Source organism: Sinocyclocheilus grahami, unplaced genomic scaffold (assembly GCF_001515645.1).
Source record: "Sinocyclocheilus grahami isolate Dianchi unplaced genomic scaffold, SAMN03320097.WGS_v1.1 scaffold202.1, whole genome shotgun sequence".
NCBI classification, from domain to species: Eukaryota; Metazoa; Chordata; class Actinopteri; order Cypriniformes; family Cyprinidae; genus Sinocyclocheilus; species Sinocyclocheilus grahami.
In genome coordinates, this window is record NW_015505381.1 from 1,183,635 (window position 1) to 1,198,997 (window position 15,363).

The 15,363-nt window shown below is 37.3% G+C and overlaps 1 protein-coding gene across 1 annotated transcript; it reads left to right on the top strand.

The window, feature by feature from the left end:
- Positions 1 to 1,842: 1,842 nt before the first annotated feature.
- LOC107595421 (syndecan-4-like) lies at positions 1,843 to 13,493 on the top strand. Its single transcript, XM_016285824.1, has 4 exons — positions 1,843 to 2,084; positions 10,292 to 10,495; positions 11,048 to 11,249; positions 12,027 to 13,493. Exons 1-4 carry the CDS (start codon positions 2,025 to 2,027, stop codon positions 12,185 to 12,187), a joined length of 627 nt encoding a protein of 208 aa, XP_016141310.1. The 5' UTR covers positions 1,843 to 2,024; the 3' UTR covers positions 12,188 to 13,493.
- The last annotated feature ends 1,870 nt before the right edge of the window (positions 13,494 to 15,363 follow it).

Here is a 15,363-nt window from a genome sequence, read left to right on the forward strand (position 1 = left end):
TTGATGTTTAAACTTTGCTGTATGAGCAGATGTGAAGAACACATAGTGTAGTCAAGCAAGAAATACTGCAAGATTCCTGCAACGAGGACATAAGAAGATAACTGGCGATTTGTTGTTTTGAAATATATAAAGAGAACTGCTGTAGAAGTGCATGAATGTGTGTATATATAGATTGTTAACATTGCATTAATAATAATGTATGTTTGAGTTTTTACAATTATTCAGATTAGAATCAAGATGTCAGTTGTAATACCATCACATTCACCCAGCCACTTCTAACAAGTCAATCTGAATCGGAATAAAGTTGGTTTGCCAGGTAAATTAGGCATTTAAGAGGATTTTGACACAGCAAGTATTATTTCTGAACCTTAAGTCCTATACAATGACCATTTATATACATGAAAGACTTTAGCATGACAGTCTTGATTAACTGATTACGTGACTTGCACTGCATTCTAAGCCACTATTCTTACTAATAGGGAATCATAAATAGTGACACATTGCAGACATGCTTAGATGATTAACCTAATTTAAAAAAATGCCTAACTCTAATCTTTGTAATAGAGTATATTTCTAATGACTTTACAAAGAATTGATGCTTTCAGTGATTGCCAGGAGATGGTTTAGGCTAGCCTACTGTAATAAAGTGGACTTGGGAGTAAAGCTCTATTCACTGACAGTGTCATGTTGGGACTTGCAAAAGTGGTTTCAAGTTCAAAGTCATGCTAGAATAGAAATGCTGTGGTAAGTTATTCCATCATTTTCCAGTTACTGTGACTGGATGAGAACCAAACTTACGCCTTTTAGTGGAAATGACAACTGTTAATTCTATGATGCAACACCACCTAAACCTGAACGTAACTGATATTTATGAAACGAAAAAAGAAAATAAACTCGTTAAATGGTAAGATGGTTTGCTGGTCTTAAGTGGTCTCAGCCTAGTCAGTTTGCTGGAGGATTTTGGAGATCGGCATGCTGACCACCAGGCTGGGAGACCATCGACCAGCTAAAACCAGCTAAAACCAACTAAGACCAGCAAGCCATCTGGTCTAGTTTAAGAACTTCTGTCAGTAGTAGAGAAGAAAAAAAGAAAACTCTTTTTATCAGCAATAGCATCTAAATATCATTGTGGTTTTCGTTTTTCAGAATGCTTAAGGGAAAAGGGAAGAATCAAAAAGTACTCTAAAAAAAAATCCAGGAAGTTTACGTCATTGAACTTTCCACGAGCGTCTCTCTTTCCTAATTCTTCTTCCTAAAACAGGGGTGCACAAACTCAGTCCTGGAGGGCCGGTGTCCTGCAGAGTTTAGCTCCAACTTGCCTCAACACACCTGCCGGGAAGTTCCTAGTATGCCTATAAGAGCTTGATTAGCAGGAGTGTTTCATTGGGGTTGGAGCTAAACTCTGCAGGACACTGGCCCTCCAGGACCGAGTTTGGGCACCCCGTCCTAAAACTTCCTCAAACATGCTAGTCATGATTCCATAATTTCATTTTGGTCAGTTAAGGACGGATATTAATTAATTAGTTTTATTTAATTAGTTACTATATTAAGTACGTTAACCACGTGTAATTGTCAGAGAACGGAGGATTTTGTATTTATAAGAGATTAATCTTAAAACAATTGTTTTCTATAGTCAAAAAAAAAACGTATTCTAATCATCGTAAAATTTCTGTTTACAAAGTACTTCGTCGTCATGATAGATTCTAATGTATTGTGTTGTAAACCTGTTGCGTCCGGAGTTTCCGAAAACCACGTCACTGCTTCTGCCTGTGTCTTGATTGGCTGCGCACGAAGAGGGGGCGGGTTTAGGTTGGTCACGGCTCTAAATAAAACCAAACTGGATCAATCGTTACACAGGAGTATTGCGTACAAACACAGAGGATAGCAGTAAGAAATACGCGATATAAATCGACATAAAAGAGGAGTTACAAAACCAGGACCGGTTTATTTTGATTTATAGAAGTGATTCACTTCGGAAACCGACAACAACTTTCGGCATCGGGGCTTTTTATTTTGAAGAGAAGATGTTGAAAGTTTACCTCATGCTGGTTTTGTCTGCGGCTGCTGCTGTTTTCGCTGAATCTGTGAGTAACGGATCTTGTGAATTTTAACTTTATATTACATCCAGTTAAGATACTAGGGGTATAATCGAGTAAAATTGGTTTCTTTAATTACAAATGACGGGAAAAAAGGTGTTAGACTTGTGCTAGCTAACGCTTTAGCTCCCTGACAACAGACCTGTTGAAACAACAAAGGCTTCTAAGTTTTATGTTCAACAAACGTAACACTTTAGATTCATAATTTAGCTTTAGTTTAATTGTCAAACGTGTAGACAAGTCCTCTCGGTCTTTGGTCGCATTTTCCAATGCGCGCGCACCTCAAGTAAACCTCAAGGGTAAGATTAGACGAGGAACAATTAGTCGTGGAGTTGTGGTTTTGTGATATTCAATTTGTGTGCGTGTATATTTATGTAGGCGTGTACGAAATATTTAAGATAATAGTTTAATGGCTTTTGGCACCAAACTAGTCTTGCGCGTATTTGTTTAAGTAACCTCATGAGTAGCATTGGCTTTCATGTGACAGTTTTGGCCCTCAGGGATTTTTTTTATAGCTTTATTTGATTAGACTGGATTCAGTCCATGAGGTTTAAATTTCCATCTGTTCATTATGGAATCACCCACTGGAGCACCTGTGAATGGGATGCCACAGTTTTGTGTTGGCCAGTTCTTTCATAACTCAAAAGAATAGCTTGCTGCAGATGTCTTTGGAGCTGAAATGGAAGACAAATGCCACCCAGTGTGCTTGCTGGATCAGCCAGCCACACACACACCCTCACACAAGTCAAAATGCAAATGTTTTGGGCCCAAACCTTCCGTTCTCTCACAGACCTTTGGAAAGGTGTTGCCGCAGATCTTTATCTACACTTAAACACCAACAGATGCAGCTTTTGTATTGCGTCTTGACCTTGTCTGTCGATGGTTTTAGTGTGTAATCCACGGGTAATAGAACAGTAAACCAGCTGTGCTGTTAGTAGTGCATCGGATGGTGTGATATAATCTCGGGTGGGAATGTGAGAACAAGCTCACACGCACAACAGGCCTTGTCCTTCAAGGCAGAGAAGGCTGCAGCATTCCTCAAAATCATGCAGAAGAGTCTGTTCCTTTCATCCCCCTCCCTCTCCATTCTTTAGCGTTTTCCTGAGGAATGTGACCCCTCCTGACCTTGACCAGCCCTTCTTTTGGGATTTCACACAATTCGGCGGATTTAAATGGTCCACCACTTTCATCCAGGTCCCTCCTCTTTAGCCACTGGACAAGTTTGTGTGGCTTAAACTCAACATGACATGGACACTTTAAACCTCAGTAATAGGCAAAGTATGAGTGGATATTCTCGATTTGGCATTGGGGTTAGTTATATTTGAATATGAGTGTAGCTTTCACCACCTTAGCTGATATAAAATATAATCTCTAGTTAGAAAGATACATGTTGGGCAAACAAAAAAAAAAGTGTCAGTGATATCGATAACCTCCCAAGAGAGAGAGAGAGAGAGAGAGAGAGAGAGAGAGAGATATATATATACCTACCTGTATGTGACAAACTTTTTTGTTTGTTTTCCCAGTTTCTTTCTAGCTATTAATGTTGCTGTAGAAACTATTTTCTCTCAGGAATTGCTAGTAAATTTCACAAATAAATGGCTGTTTAAAAAGTATGTTTAAATTTTCGTTTAAAACATACTCAAATAATCTTTCATTTAAAAGTTGGAAAAAAATTAAGTATTTTGTCACCTTAATGGCTTAATCATTATCTTAAAAGATAACATGAACGGTTATTTAATTATTTTAAGTGAAATGGCCATGCCAGTTGTATTGCTAATGATTGTTATGAATTAGGCATGAGGTGATTTGCGTATGAATAGGTTTGCTTTTATTTATTCAGTTGTTATTGGGGTGCAAAGCTCATCTGAAAGGCAGTGGACATGATAAATACTTTCGCCAGGATGTTATAATGCTTCTGCATTGCTGTCCACTGGCCTATTAAATCGCTTTTGAGGCTGGAATGTTGGCACTGACCGAGAGTTTTATTTGCTGCTTGGGTGAAAGAAGAATTTTAGTTATTACAGCAACTCTGCTAGTAAATGCAGTTGTTTATTGAAAATAAATGCAATGCCTTATGCTGTCTGCTCTTGTTTTGCAAGTCCAAAGGAATATCTTGAGGCCATAAAGTATTTTGTCACCTTAATGGCTTAATCATTATCTTAAAAGATAACATGAACGGTTATTTAATTATTTTAAGTGAAATGGCCATGCCAGTTGTATTGCTAATGATTGTTATGAATTAGGCATGAGGTGATTTGCGTATGAATAGGTTTGCTTTTATTTATTTATTCAGTTGTTATTGGGGTGCAAAGCTCATCTGAAAGGCAGTGGACATGATAAATACTTTCGCCAGGATGTTATAATGCTTCTGCATTGCTGTCCACTGGCCTATTAAATCGCTTTTGAGGCTGGAATGTTGGCACTGACCGAGAGTTTTATTTGCTGCTTGGGTGAAAGAAGAATTTGTTATTACAGCAACTCTGCTAGTAAATGCAGTTGTTTATTGAAAATAAATGCAATGCCTTATGCTGTCTGCTCTTGTTTTGCAAGTCCAAAGGAATATCTTGAGGCCATGTAAAGGGAATCCTGTGTGTTCTAGAGTCATTTAGCAGACCACATCCGTCACTGTTCCAGTTCTGTTGCTTGTGGAGCTATTAACCATATGCCAGTTGTGCTTTAGTTGGAAATGCTGATAACCAGTCACCAGCTGTCCTTCATAGTGATGGTTCCTCTTTTTTTGACTTGGCCGGTTTCTTTTTTTCTGCTTATTGGTGTTAATGATAGCACTTTAATGCTTTTATTTGTTTATTTCGGTTCCCGCCGCTTCCTTCCTGAACTACGAACGGTGTTACAGACGTGTTTGAGAGAGGCAGGGCATAGAGGACCTACAATAATGTACAGTATTTGAAAAATTGTATTTTTTGAACATTAAAGCATGTCAACATATTCTGTTACCCCAAATACACAAAATGATGATCTTTTAAATGGCATCATATGACCCCTTTAAGTAGTAATTAATAGTTTGCTCATTATAACGTATTAGCAATTAGGTTAGTGATATCTGTATTCATCTGAATTGGCTTTTCTACCTAGTCTTTAGTAAAGTTTCTTTGTGGACTACACCCTCCCCCTAAGCAATGGCTATTCCATCCTTTTGTCTTTCTTGGCGTATAAATGTTTGTACTCCTGAAAATACCAATTCTTCAAATAAACACCCGTCTGGGTGTTTCTCAGGTCTCTAGACTTGAGTTGAAGAAATCTTGGGAGTCTAATCACCCCATTGATGTTCCTACAAACACAGTGTTCTTTCACATCTAATTACACATTTATTGCTAATTTGCAGTATCCTGGATTACCTTTCAAGTTGTTTTCTTGAGTCTTGTAATTGTTCAGAATGCTCTTTTATAGGTCCTTTCATGTATAGTATTAATAATAATTCAGGGCCTCACCCATTATTGGATGGTTTTAAAGCTAGTCTTGAGACTTATTATTTGATTTCTTTTCTTTTTACTTTCATAATATATTTGATTGACTTTTTCTTATTGTTAAGCACTTTTTTTTGGTCAACTTGTGTTGCGTTAAATGTGCTCTATAAATAAAAACATAATATTAATGCAATAATGTTCATTCAAAATTGTCATCTGAATCAATCTTTTTTTGGCAGTGTGTAAGTGTTAATCTCATTTCTGCTATAAAAAGTAATTAAAGTGTAATTATGCATAGGATATATTAAATAGGTTTGCAACTTTACCTGTGAACGTGGTTGTTTCCTGTTGAATGCACATAGGTGTAATAGTGTGAAATGGGTGCTATTCTTTAGAGATGTGTAATATAGTTAATTGGTGAATCTCTTGGAAACCACCAAGAATGTATTTGACTCATTTTTGATCCCAGAATCCAATCTATAGCCCTATTCGCACAGGATTAGTATTATCTGGGGACCTTGTGTGATTTTGAAATTACCCCCCCACATATGAATTTCATGTGGTGCATTCGCACGGGATAAGCGAAGCCTGTGATTTTACTCGAATTTACTGACTTGTCTCCCGTATACCCAGATGTCAAGGCTTTGAGAGTCCCATTCAATGGTCCAGATGGATTTAAAAAAAAAAGAAACTAATATATTTTCGTGCGCTGTCATTTACATTTCACCAGGTTAAAATAATATCTCAAGCTTTATGCTTGATTTATTTGTAACACATTAACCTCAAAACCTTTTCAGCTTTCTCTTTCTCCAAATTGTATGGTGTAGCAATATGACGACAGCACCCAAAATACTATCAAACACTCCAATGCAGCTCCATTCTTCGCGAAAGATGGATTAAAAGGCGCACAGCAAACAAAAACCTTGAAAAATGATATGCGACCCGCCAAATGCTGGCTGAATCACAGAGATGCCGATTCACACGGGACTAATATTATCACAGGACCTCGGTGTTCGGTGAAATATGGTAGGTAATTTGTGGGGGAATTTTTACATTACAAATTACAGACATGGCCGATTCGCACGGGATTAAGATCACAGACAACCTCCGCAATTATTACAAATGACTGGAGGTCACCAGGTAATGCTAATCCCGTGCGAATAGGGCTTAAGTCTCTGTTAACTTCAGGTTTTAGCCAGTCAGGGAAGGTCTGTTTTCAGAAAGCTTGAACTCCTCATGTCCAGATTACACAATACTGATTGTTTGGGCTATTCAGAATGGTTCATTGTGTATTAAACAGTCTTTGACTTAATGGTGAGAAGCTTCATTAATGAAAGCCACCAACAGATAGAAGGAAAGTGTGATCGCACTTCCTGTGTGAGAGAATAAAGGCTGACAACAATGAGCCTGAATAGTCCTTTTTGTTTGGTTTAGTTGAAGATTTCGAAGGAAGTGTCCAATCCTGTTTCCTTCGCATGCACTAATGCTTCAGGGCTTTGAACAGGTGTTGGGGTGAGAATTTGGCATGTGATTGAACAATGACAGGCAGGTGAGTCTTTCCGCCCCGCTGCTGAGATTGAGCTGGGAGTGTAAGAAGGAAAACACGGCTATAAATAGTTCCCGTAAAGGTGGAAGGAATTCTCCTGACATGCGAGTGTGTTTGTGTGCAAAGTAGGACATTCACTCTGTCCTGGGTGAGGAGTGTATCTCATGAGGAGATCAGATGACACACAATACACTGGTAAATCCTATTGGTGGGAGCGACAGACAACATTTGTCTTGACGACTGAGGCTGTAATTGGTTGTGACCTGAAAGGACAACAAGGAGAGTCTTCAAACCACAACAGCAGATAATATCTGTAGTGTGAATCCCAGACTGAATCTAGGCATTTTGAGGAGTCATTTTGTGAAATGTTCTGACTTTCTGTGACTTTTCAAACTCGGAAGTTGCTTGGTAAAACTAAGATGCAAACAGTCGTGGTTATTTAAATTTTGGCCTTTAAACTCAAACAGTGAATAATCGCCTGATCACCATGGACAGTTTATCACAGTAATGGATGAGTCACTGATTGTGTTGTCTTCTCTTTGCGTCTCCCATTGTGATTCACAGGAACAGATGCAAGACCATTTGTCAGCAGATGGTCGGATTTGCTCCTAGCTTTGCTAGTCGTGATTTTGGGCCTGGTTTACTAAGCTGGTTCATTTACACAGGCTTCTCCCTCCCCGTCATTACAGCTCACTTTGAGGATAAGAGCCATAGTCATACTTGTCATCTTCATATGATACAGCTTTCATGAGGGTTGCCTAAGGGTATAGTTCACTCAGAAATAAAGCTTTTACTCATTTACTTACCCTTGTCGTTTCAAATCTGTATGACTGACTTACTGTATAGTCACTGATGCCAGATATGATTAGCAAAATCAATGACATGAATAATAATTTATATTTCAGTTCAAGCTCAATTGTGCACCAGTTTTCAGACTGCTTTAATTGTTAGTTTTGTACTTTTTGGATCTGACAGCACCCGTCTACTTCCATTGTTTAGACAAAAGCAGCACAAACATTGATAAACATCATCTTTTGTGTGAAAAAGTCATACGGGTTTGGAACGTCGTGAGGGCGAGTAAATTATGACAGAATTGTCATTTTAGGTGAACTAAATGAACTGATTCTTTTAAGAGCTGTTGTTGTTTTATGTATTGGTTTTGTTTCTTTTAAATGCTGGTGAGGGTATTTTTGGTTATTGCTGAGAACTTAGACAAAAAGCATTATTTCCTGCATTGCGACTGAGAAATTGAGGGACTTTCTTTAGCAGTCCGTCTTGGTCTAGAGCTTTTAGGTTTGGCGGTGGGATATTTTTTATTTTTTTAAACACTTTTAAGTGGCTTATATACATTTACTGAGAAGTTAATGGTTGCTTTTGAGAATTTAAGCATGGCTTATGCCTCTTCACAGTCAGGGTATCCGCTGTACTTTCTTAGACGGTGGGTTTTTTTTTTTTTCCCTCAGAGCTCAGTATATCATAATGTAGGGGGATTTTGGAGTGGGGTTTCACAGCACTGTAAGGCTGAAAACCGTAAAGTATGTCGGCCTCTCTCCCCACACCCTCTTGTGGTTTCTGTCGTTCTCTGTTTCTCGCTCTCCCTTTTTCTTTTATTATCTTCGAACAACAGAGCAGGCTAGAGCTGACTTGCAGTTTCATGTGGCGTTTACATGATCCTGGTTTTCCTGGAAATTGAGTCAGTCAGTCCCGCCGGTCTCCATTTTAAAAACACCACTCTTTTGTGTCTAGAGCCATTTTAAGTATTGAATTTGTTTTTAATAACTTGTATTTGCAATAAACTTGAAGTCATTGTTGCCTTACTGAAATCCTCATTAAGGTGTGTTTGAAATTTGTCTAAGGTGGTTACGCCATGAGTGCGCACCTGTGCATTATGAATGTTTTTGCTTTCCCGGTATGTGAAATGTTTCAGTGAGTCGTCAGGTTTGATTAAATCTGTTTTTGACAGCGAGCAGGAGAGCGAGACTGATAAAGACCCTCAGCCCCTGTCCGATTGAATTCTTGCGTCGTTTTACACAATGGTGCCAAACCTGCACTAACTTTCCCTCAGAGCTCAGTATATCATAATGTAGGGGGATTTTGGAGTGGGGTTTCACAGCACTGTAAGGCTGAAAACCGTAAAGTATGTCGGCCTCTCTCCCCACACCCTCTTGTGGTTTCTGTCGTTCTCTGTTTCTCGCTCTCCCTTTTTCTTTTATTATCTTCGAACAACAGAGCAGGCTAGAGCTGACTTGCAGTTTCATGTGGCGTTTACATGATCCTGGTTTTCCTGGAAATTGAGTCAGTCAGTCCCGCCGGTCTCCATTTTAAAAACACCACTCTTTTGTGTCTAGAGCCATTTTAAGTATTGAATTTGTTTTTAATAACTTGTATTTGCAATAAACTTGAAGTCATTGTTGCCTTACTGAAATCCTCATTAAGGTGTGTTTGAAATTTGTCTAAGGTGGTTACGCCATGAGTGCGCACCTGTGCATTATGAATGTTTTTGCTTTCCCGGTATGTGAAATGTTTCAGTGAGTCGTCAGGTTTGATTAAATCTGTTTTTGACAGCGAGCAGGAGAGCGAGACTGATAAAGACCCTCAGCCCCTGTCCGATTGAATTCTTGCGTCGTTTTACACAATGGTGCCAAACCTGCACTAACTTGCCTCTTACCTCTCCAACTCGCTTTAAGGTTAAGACTGAATTGATTGTAATACAATATAGTGTGAATCACAGTTGAGTGCCATTCAGAATAGAATTTAGAATCTTTTATTTTTGTAAAAAAAAAAAGAATGTTTTGATGTCCTGCAACAGTGAAAACTGTCTTGAGTCTTGAGAGAGAGACAAAGAGGAAAAGCAGACAAAACATAAATCAGTTTGTGTTATCTACTTCCTCCTGTTATGCTAATAGGCTTAGTTAATTAATTGTTCAAACTCATTGGCAGTGATTGGCTCTGCTAACGTGATTAACAGCATTGGTGTGTCTTAATTCAATTTAAGTGTGCTCTCAGAACAAAAGTAACCTGCATAACTTTTAAAGTGATAAGATGTTTTACACCAGGTCTTAAATCATTCTTGTCACTCAATAGTGACTGTTCCTTCGATTTCTGATGTTTGCATTGGATTACATTTATGAAAGAGTGATTTTGCACATTTTTCTTTGGTGATTTGTCTTGGAACAAATGGTGCCAAGCGTACATTTCTCATGTAAATTATTTCTCTTTTGTAGGTACGAGAAACAGAAACATGGGTACCTCTGAAAAACAAGTCGTCCAATGAGGATCTGGAGTCTTCTGGCGACTCTCCGAATGAAGACTTTGAGTTTGCTCATTTAAACCCAACTGACGATGAGGATGGCTTTGACTATGATGATGATGATGATGATTATGATGGCTCAGGTTCTGGGTTTTTAGATGAGCCCACAGAAAGCGAGGTAGATATGATTTTTTTTTTCTTGATGACAAACAGAGTAACAGCTATTGAGATACTACAGAAATGCCTTTTAGGAAACGAAACGATGCATCTTAATGAGGTTTTTGCCTACAACAAGTGAATCATTTTAAAGTGAAATGCTCTTTAAAGAATTTGTTTAAATTGAAGTAATATTTTTTTTTTAATTACAGCAATTAAACCGACAGCACATCTTTCTATTGCGTTTTATGCACTGGTTTAATACAACAACAAATATTCAATGCAGCCAGTGTCATCTGATTTGTGACTCTTATGAGCAGATTGTTTTTAATGAATGTCAAAGTGACTCTCAATTGAGTCACTGACTGACTCGTTGGTCTAAAATGACTAATTCACGGTTCATATCGAACTTGAATTGCCATTCTCATGCATGCTTATAACTCATGAAACCATCAGTTGAATTACTCGCTGGTTGTTTGTATTTAATTTTTATTTATTTTTAATTTTTTTTTGTACATGCAATCGATTTAACTTCTGTATTGAGTATCTTGTGACCATTTTTTTCCTTTCTCAGACTGGTATCTTCAATAATAACCGGATCCCTGAATCTGAGGGTTCATTTGCACTGAAGCCAACTGTCAATAACGATATTCTGGTTAAACAAAATGAGGTCGGCCGGCGTGGAGAACCAAAGCAAGACGATGACCAGCCCAGCAATGTGCTCATGACGCATGCTGGAGAAGACAGCTTTTTCAACAATACAGAGGTGCTTGCAGGTGAGGAGACGGTTTGATTTGTTTGCATTAGTGATAGTTTGATAAGCAAATTAAATACAATTTAATAAATATTGTCGGGCAAAATTAAATAGAATATTTAAATATAGTAAAACTTTTAGTACATCAGCGTTTACGGTTTTGCTCTAAAATAAAGTCCACTGGTTTGATGTTTTATCATCTAATGCAGTATTTTCCAGTGTTATTTTAGTATTTTTTTATCATTTTTTTTTTTCATTTTTTTCACAATTCTGACTTTCCACCACAGAGTAAAAATAAAAGGTAATGGTGATCCTTCAATCTATTTTCTTCTCAGAATTTGCGAGTTTATAGCTCACAATTCTGACTATGTAACTCATAATTCTGACTTCATTTCTCACAATTCTAATTGTCACACAGCTCTAAAAATGTATTTTAGTTTCCCAGAATTGCGAGATGTAAACTCAGAATTGTGTGGGGGAAAAAGCCTGAATTGTGAGAATTTTTTTTTTTAGTACCCCATGGTGAAAACGGCTTTTCATAGTCAAGTACATGTCGTTTTTATTTTATATTTCTACATGGCTTTCATTTATTTTTAAAAAATTTTTTTAGTACTTTAATTTCAGTTAGCTGCCAAGGCAGCATTTCTAATTTTCAATTTTATCACCAATTATTTATAATTAATTTCATTTACCGAAAATACAATAAGTATATTTTGAAAATCTACGCAGGCTGCTGGTGTCCATTAAGGCCGTGTCTGAAGGTTATGCCTCCCTCACATTTTCTATTTCTGTTTTCTAGCTGTTATTGCGGGCGGAGCAGTTGGTCTGGTCTTCGCCATCCTCCTCATCGTCCTGCTGGTTCACTTCGTTCTCCGCATCAAGAAGAAAGACGAAGGAAGTTACGACCTGGGCAAGACGCCCATCTACAAGAAAGCTCCTACCACAGAAATCTACGCATGAGCATCCCCACCCTCACATACCCTCTCTCTCTCTCTCTCTCTCTCTTTTGAACTATAAGCTCACACAGTGCCTCGGCCTGATGGGCCGCCGCCAACCTCTCACGTACCACAAAAACCACAGAAGGACCTCACACGAATAATTCACTCTGACTGGACATTTGCATTGAAATCTTAAAGTGACTCGGAGGGGATAGCGTCAAAAGATGTTCTTGTCTTTGTTCTCACACTTACTGCCTTTTCACCTTGTTGCCCATTGTGTCCATAATTTTTTTTTTCTAAATAAAACACTACCGGGTGCAGTGGAGCCGTTCACAGGTTAAAGGCTTTGGATTGACCATTGAACCAGCCGTTAAGAAAAACAGTCAATGTCACGATCGGTGCTACAGAAGGGATGGTTACTGTAGCCTTTTACGTTATCAGATGTCTTTTGTTTTTAAATCTGTGTGCTGTAAAACGTTTTATTTCCTTAGTAAATCATTCAAGGTGGAACCAAATTGAGGGCATGCAGTATACGTTCGAAACTAAATTCTGTGAGAGCAAAACCTGAAAATCGATGTGCTATACTAATGTATACTCATTTCAACCATGGTGTTATGGTACATTCCTCATATCTGTGTCATTGTTGTGGTGGTTTTGTGCGACGAGAGACTCGATCCACTACAGTGCTGCTTGACCGTTAGCTAAGCTACTTTAACAGGTACAGATGTTGTTGATTGAGAATCAGTTCACTGCAAACAGACTTTGTACATCCAGGGATCTGTATATAGCCATTTGAATAAAATGTAAAACTTTGGTACTTAGCCATTTCTTGACAGCCTTTTATTTACCAGATATTTAAATGCCAAATTTTTTTTTATTGTTCTTATATCTCGCTTTTGGTGTAAAACCTGTTCGTGAAATGCAGATGTTTTGCATCTGAATCTTTCAGAAACATTTATGGAAATGTTATGTTTGAAAACAATGACCAATGCTAGTACTAACTTTTTTTCAGTGTTTTTGTAGATGTTTTTAATTCCTTTTTTTTTTTTTGGTATTAATTTAACTCATTTTATTGCCTGCGTTCAGGTCGGGGGTGTTTGTGCCCCTTCTCAGCTGTTGTACATGTGATAATTTTTTTTTAATTATTTTAGATTTGTTTTATATACACTATAGTGTGAAAATTCAAAGGCTGTTAGTCTTTTGACAGATTTTTTTTTTTTTTTTGTAAGAGTTTCTATTTCTTTTAGACTTTAAGCCGAATCTATTTATGTTTTGTAGAAGGATGTTCTGGATTAGTTAAGGGGAACGTGAATGAGCTGTGCATTACTTGCATGGTGTAAAATGATAAAAAAAAAAAGATAAATCTGCTGCTTTGTTTGGTCACATCCAGATGAAATCACTGATCTAATGTTGAAGTCAATGAATCATTGATTTTTGCATGCAGGTTCTGATTTGTTAAAAATAAAGCTATTTTATGCACATAACCATTTTGTCTTGAGCATTTTCTTCTATAGAAATCCTCAAATGTTGCATCACTATATTTCTTAAGACATGGTTAAGGATCATTGGACATTTAAGCTGTGATGCCAAGTAGTCCTTCCTCTTTAATGCACACCTGAATCAAGTCAAGAATTAGTTGCATGGTATAGAAAGGCACTGAAACTAGACACTAGATAGAAAAGGAGAGTGTATGAAATCAGAAATGCTTCAGTTTACACATGAGCCGAGTAGATGAGTTTGAAGCTGTGGTTTGGGTTCAGACATTGAGGATCAGTGAGACGCAAAGAAAAAAGGTAGATGTTTTGTTTGTCAAGAAAAAAAGGTCTGGTTTTTATTCATCTGTTATTTTGGATACTCCATGCACAATATTTTGGGATTAGTTCTGCAAAAGTGCTTTTGCTATGGTTCTTTAAAACTGAATATACTTGAGCCACCATTGTGGAAAGAAGAGTATCACGGTTTTCACCAAAATATTAAGCAGCACAACTGTTGATAATAAATAGCACTGACATAAGAAATGTCTCTTTAGTGACAAATCAGCGTATTAGAATGATTTCTGAAAGATCATGTGACCCTGACAACTGGAGTAATGATGCTGGAAATTCAGCTTTGCATCACAGGAATAAATTACATTTTAAAATATATTCAAATAGAAAATATTTTATTTAAATTGTAATATTATTTCACAATATTGCTATATTTTTTGTAGGTAAAAAATATCTATATTTTCAATATCTTTTTAACCCCGAATGAAACGTATAGCAACTCGAAGGTCCTTATACAGTGAAAATTATTCTTTATTTATAGGCTCTTGGTGAAGCTCAAGTGTGAAGAACCTGTATGTTTGAGTGTGTACTAAACGCAGGGCTTTGGTTTGGTGTGCATTTTGCTTGTACATGAACTTGTTTGTGATAGATAAACTTTGAATAACGGGTCTTTAATATGTAATCGAATTGCTTCAGTGTTAACCTGGGAATTTCCACCTCTAGAGAAATGACTGTAAGCAGCTGTGTGTGGGGTGTGTGTGTGTGTGTGTGTGTGTGTGTGTGTGTGTTTATCCAGCATGCTGATGCCTGTCTGCTTTGCTACCAAAACATATGAGCGTACCAAGAGAATAAAGACTCTTAGTTTTCTTTTAGGATTGAAGGATAAAAATAGAAAATGAGAAACATTGACAGGATTCTTTAACCTAGGCCCAGGCTTAATCATGTGGCAAAAGCTAATACAGTGGCTCCAAAAAGTATTCAACCACACTTCTTTTCATATGTGTGTTTGCACTTTTTTGAAAAAAAAAAGAGTTTACATAAAAATGAAATTCATACAGTTTTGAAACAAGTTGGTGGCGAGTAAATGACAGAATTGTCCTTTCATTTTAAAATAAATGCCATTTGATTTGATTTTGTTACACAATGATATTCATATATTTTTAAGCTTGGCGCAGAGGCTAATTATACAGTGGGTACGGAAAGTATTCAGACCCCCTTACATTTTTCACTCTTTGTTATATTGCAGCCATTTGCTAAAAAATTGTCCTTTCATTTTAAAATAAATGCCATTTGATTTGATTTTGTTACGCAATGATATTCATATATTTTTAAGCTTGGCGCAGAGGCTAATTATACAGTGGGTACGGAAAGTATTCAGACCCCTTTACATTTTTCACTCTTTGTTATATTGCAGCCATTTGCTAAAATCATT

What these genes read in the sequence shown, in the direction of transcription:
- LOC107595421 (XM_016285824.1), top strand. Translation starts at nt 2,025, where the DNA reads ATGTTGAAAGTTTACCTCATGCTGGTTTTGTCTGCGGCTGCTGCTGTT. An exon ending in CTGCTGTTTTCGCTGAATCT is followed by an intron (nt 2,085 to 10,291) that starts GTGAGTAACGGA and finishes TCTCTTTTGTAG; the next exon opens with GTACGAGAAACAGAAACATG. An exon ending in ATGAGCCCACAGAAAGCGAG is followed by an intron (nt 10,496 to 11,047) that starts GTAGATATGATT and finishes TTCCTTTCTCAG; the next exon opens with ACTGGTATCTTCAATAATAA.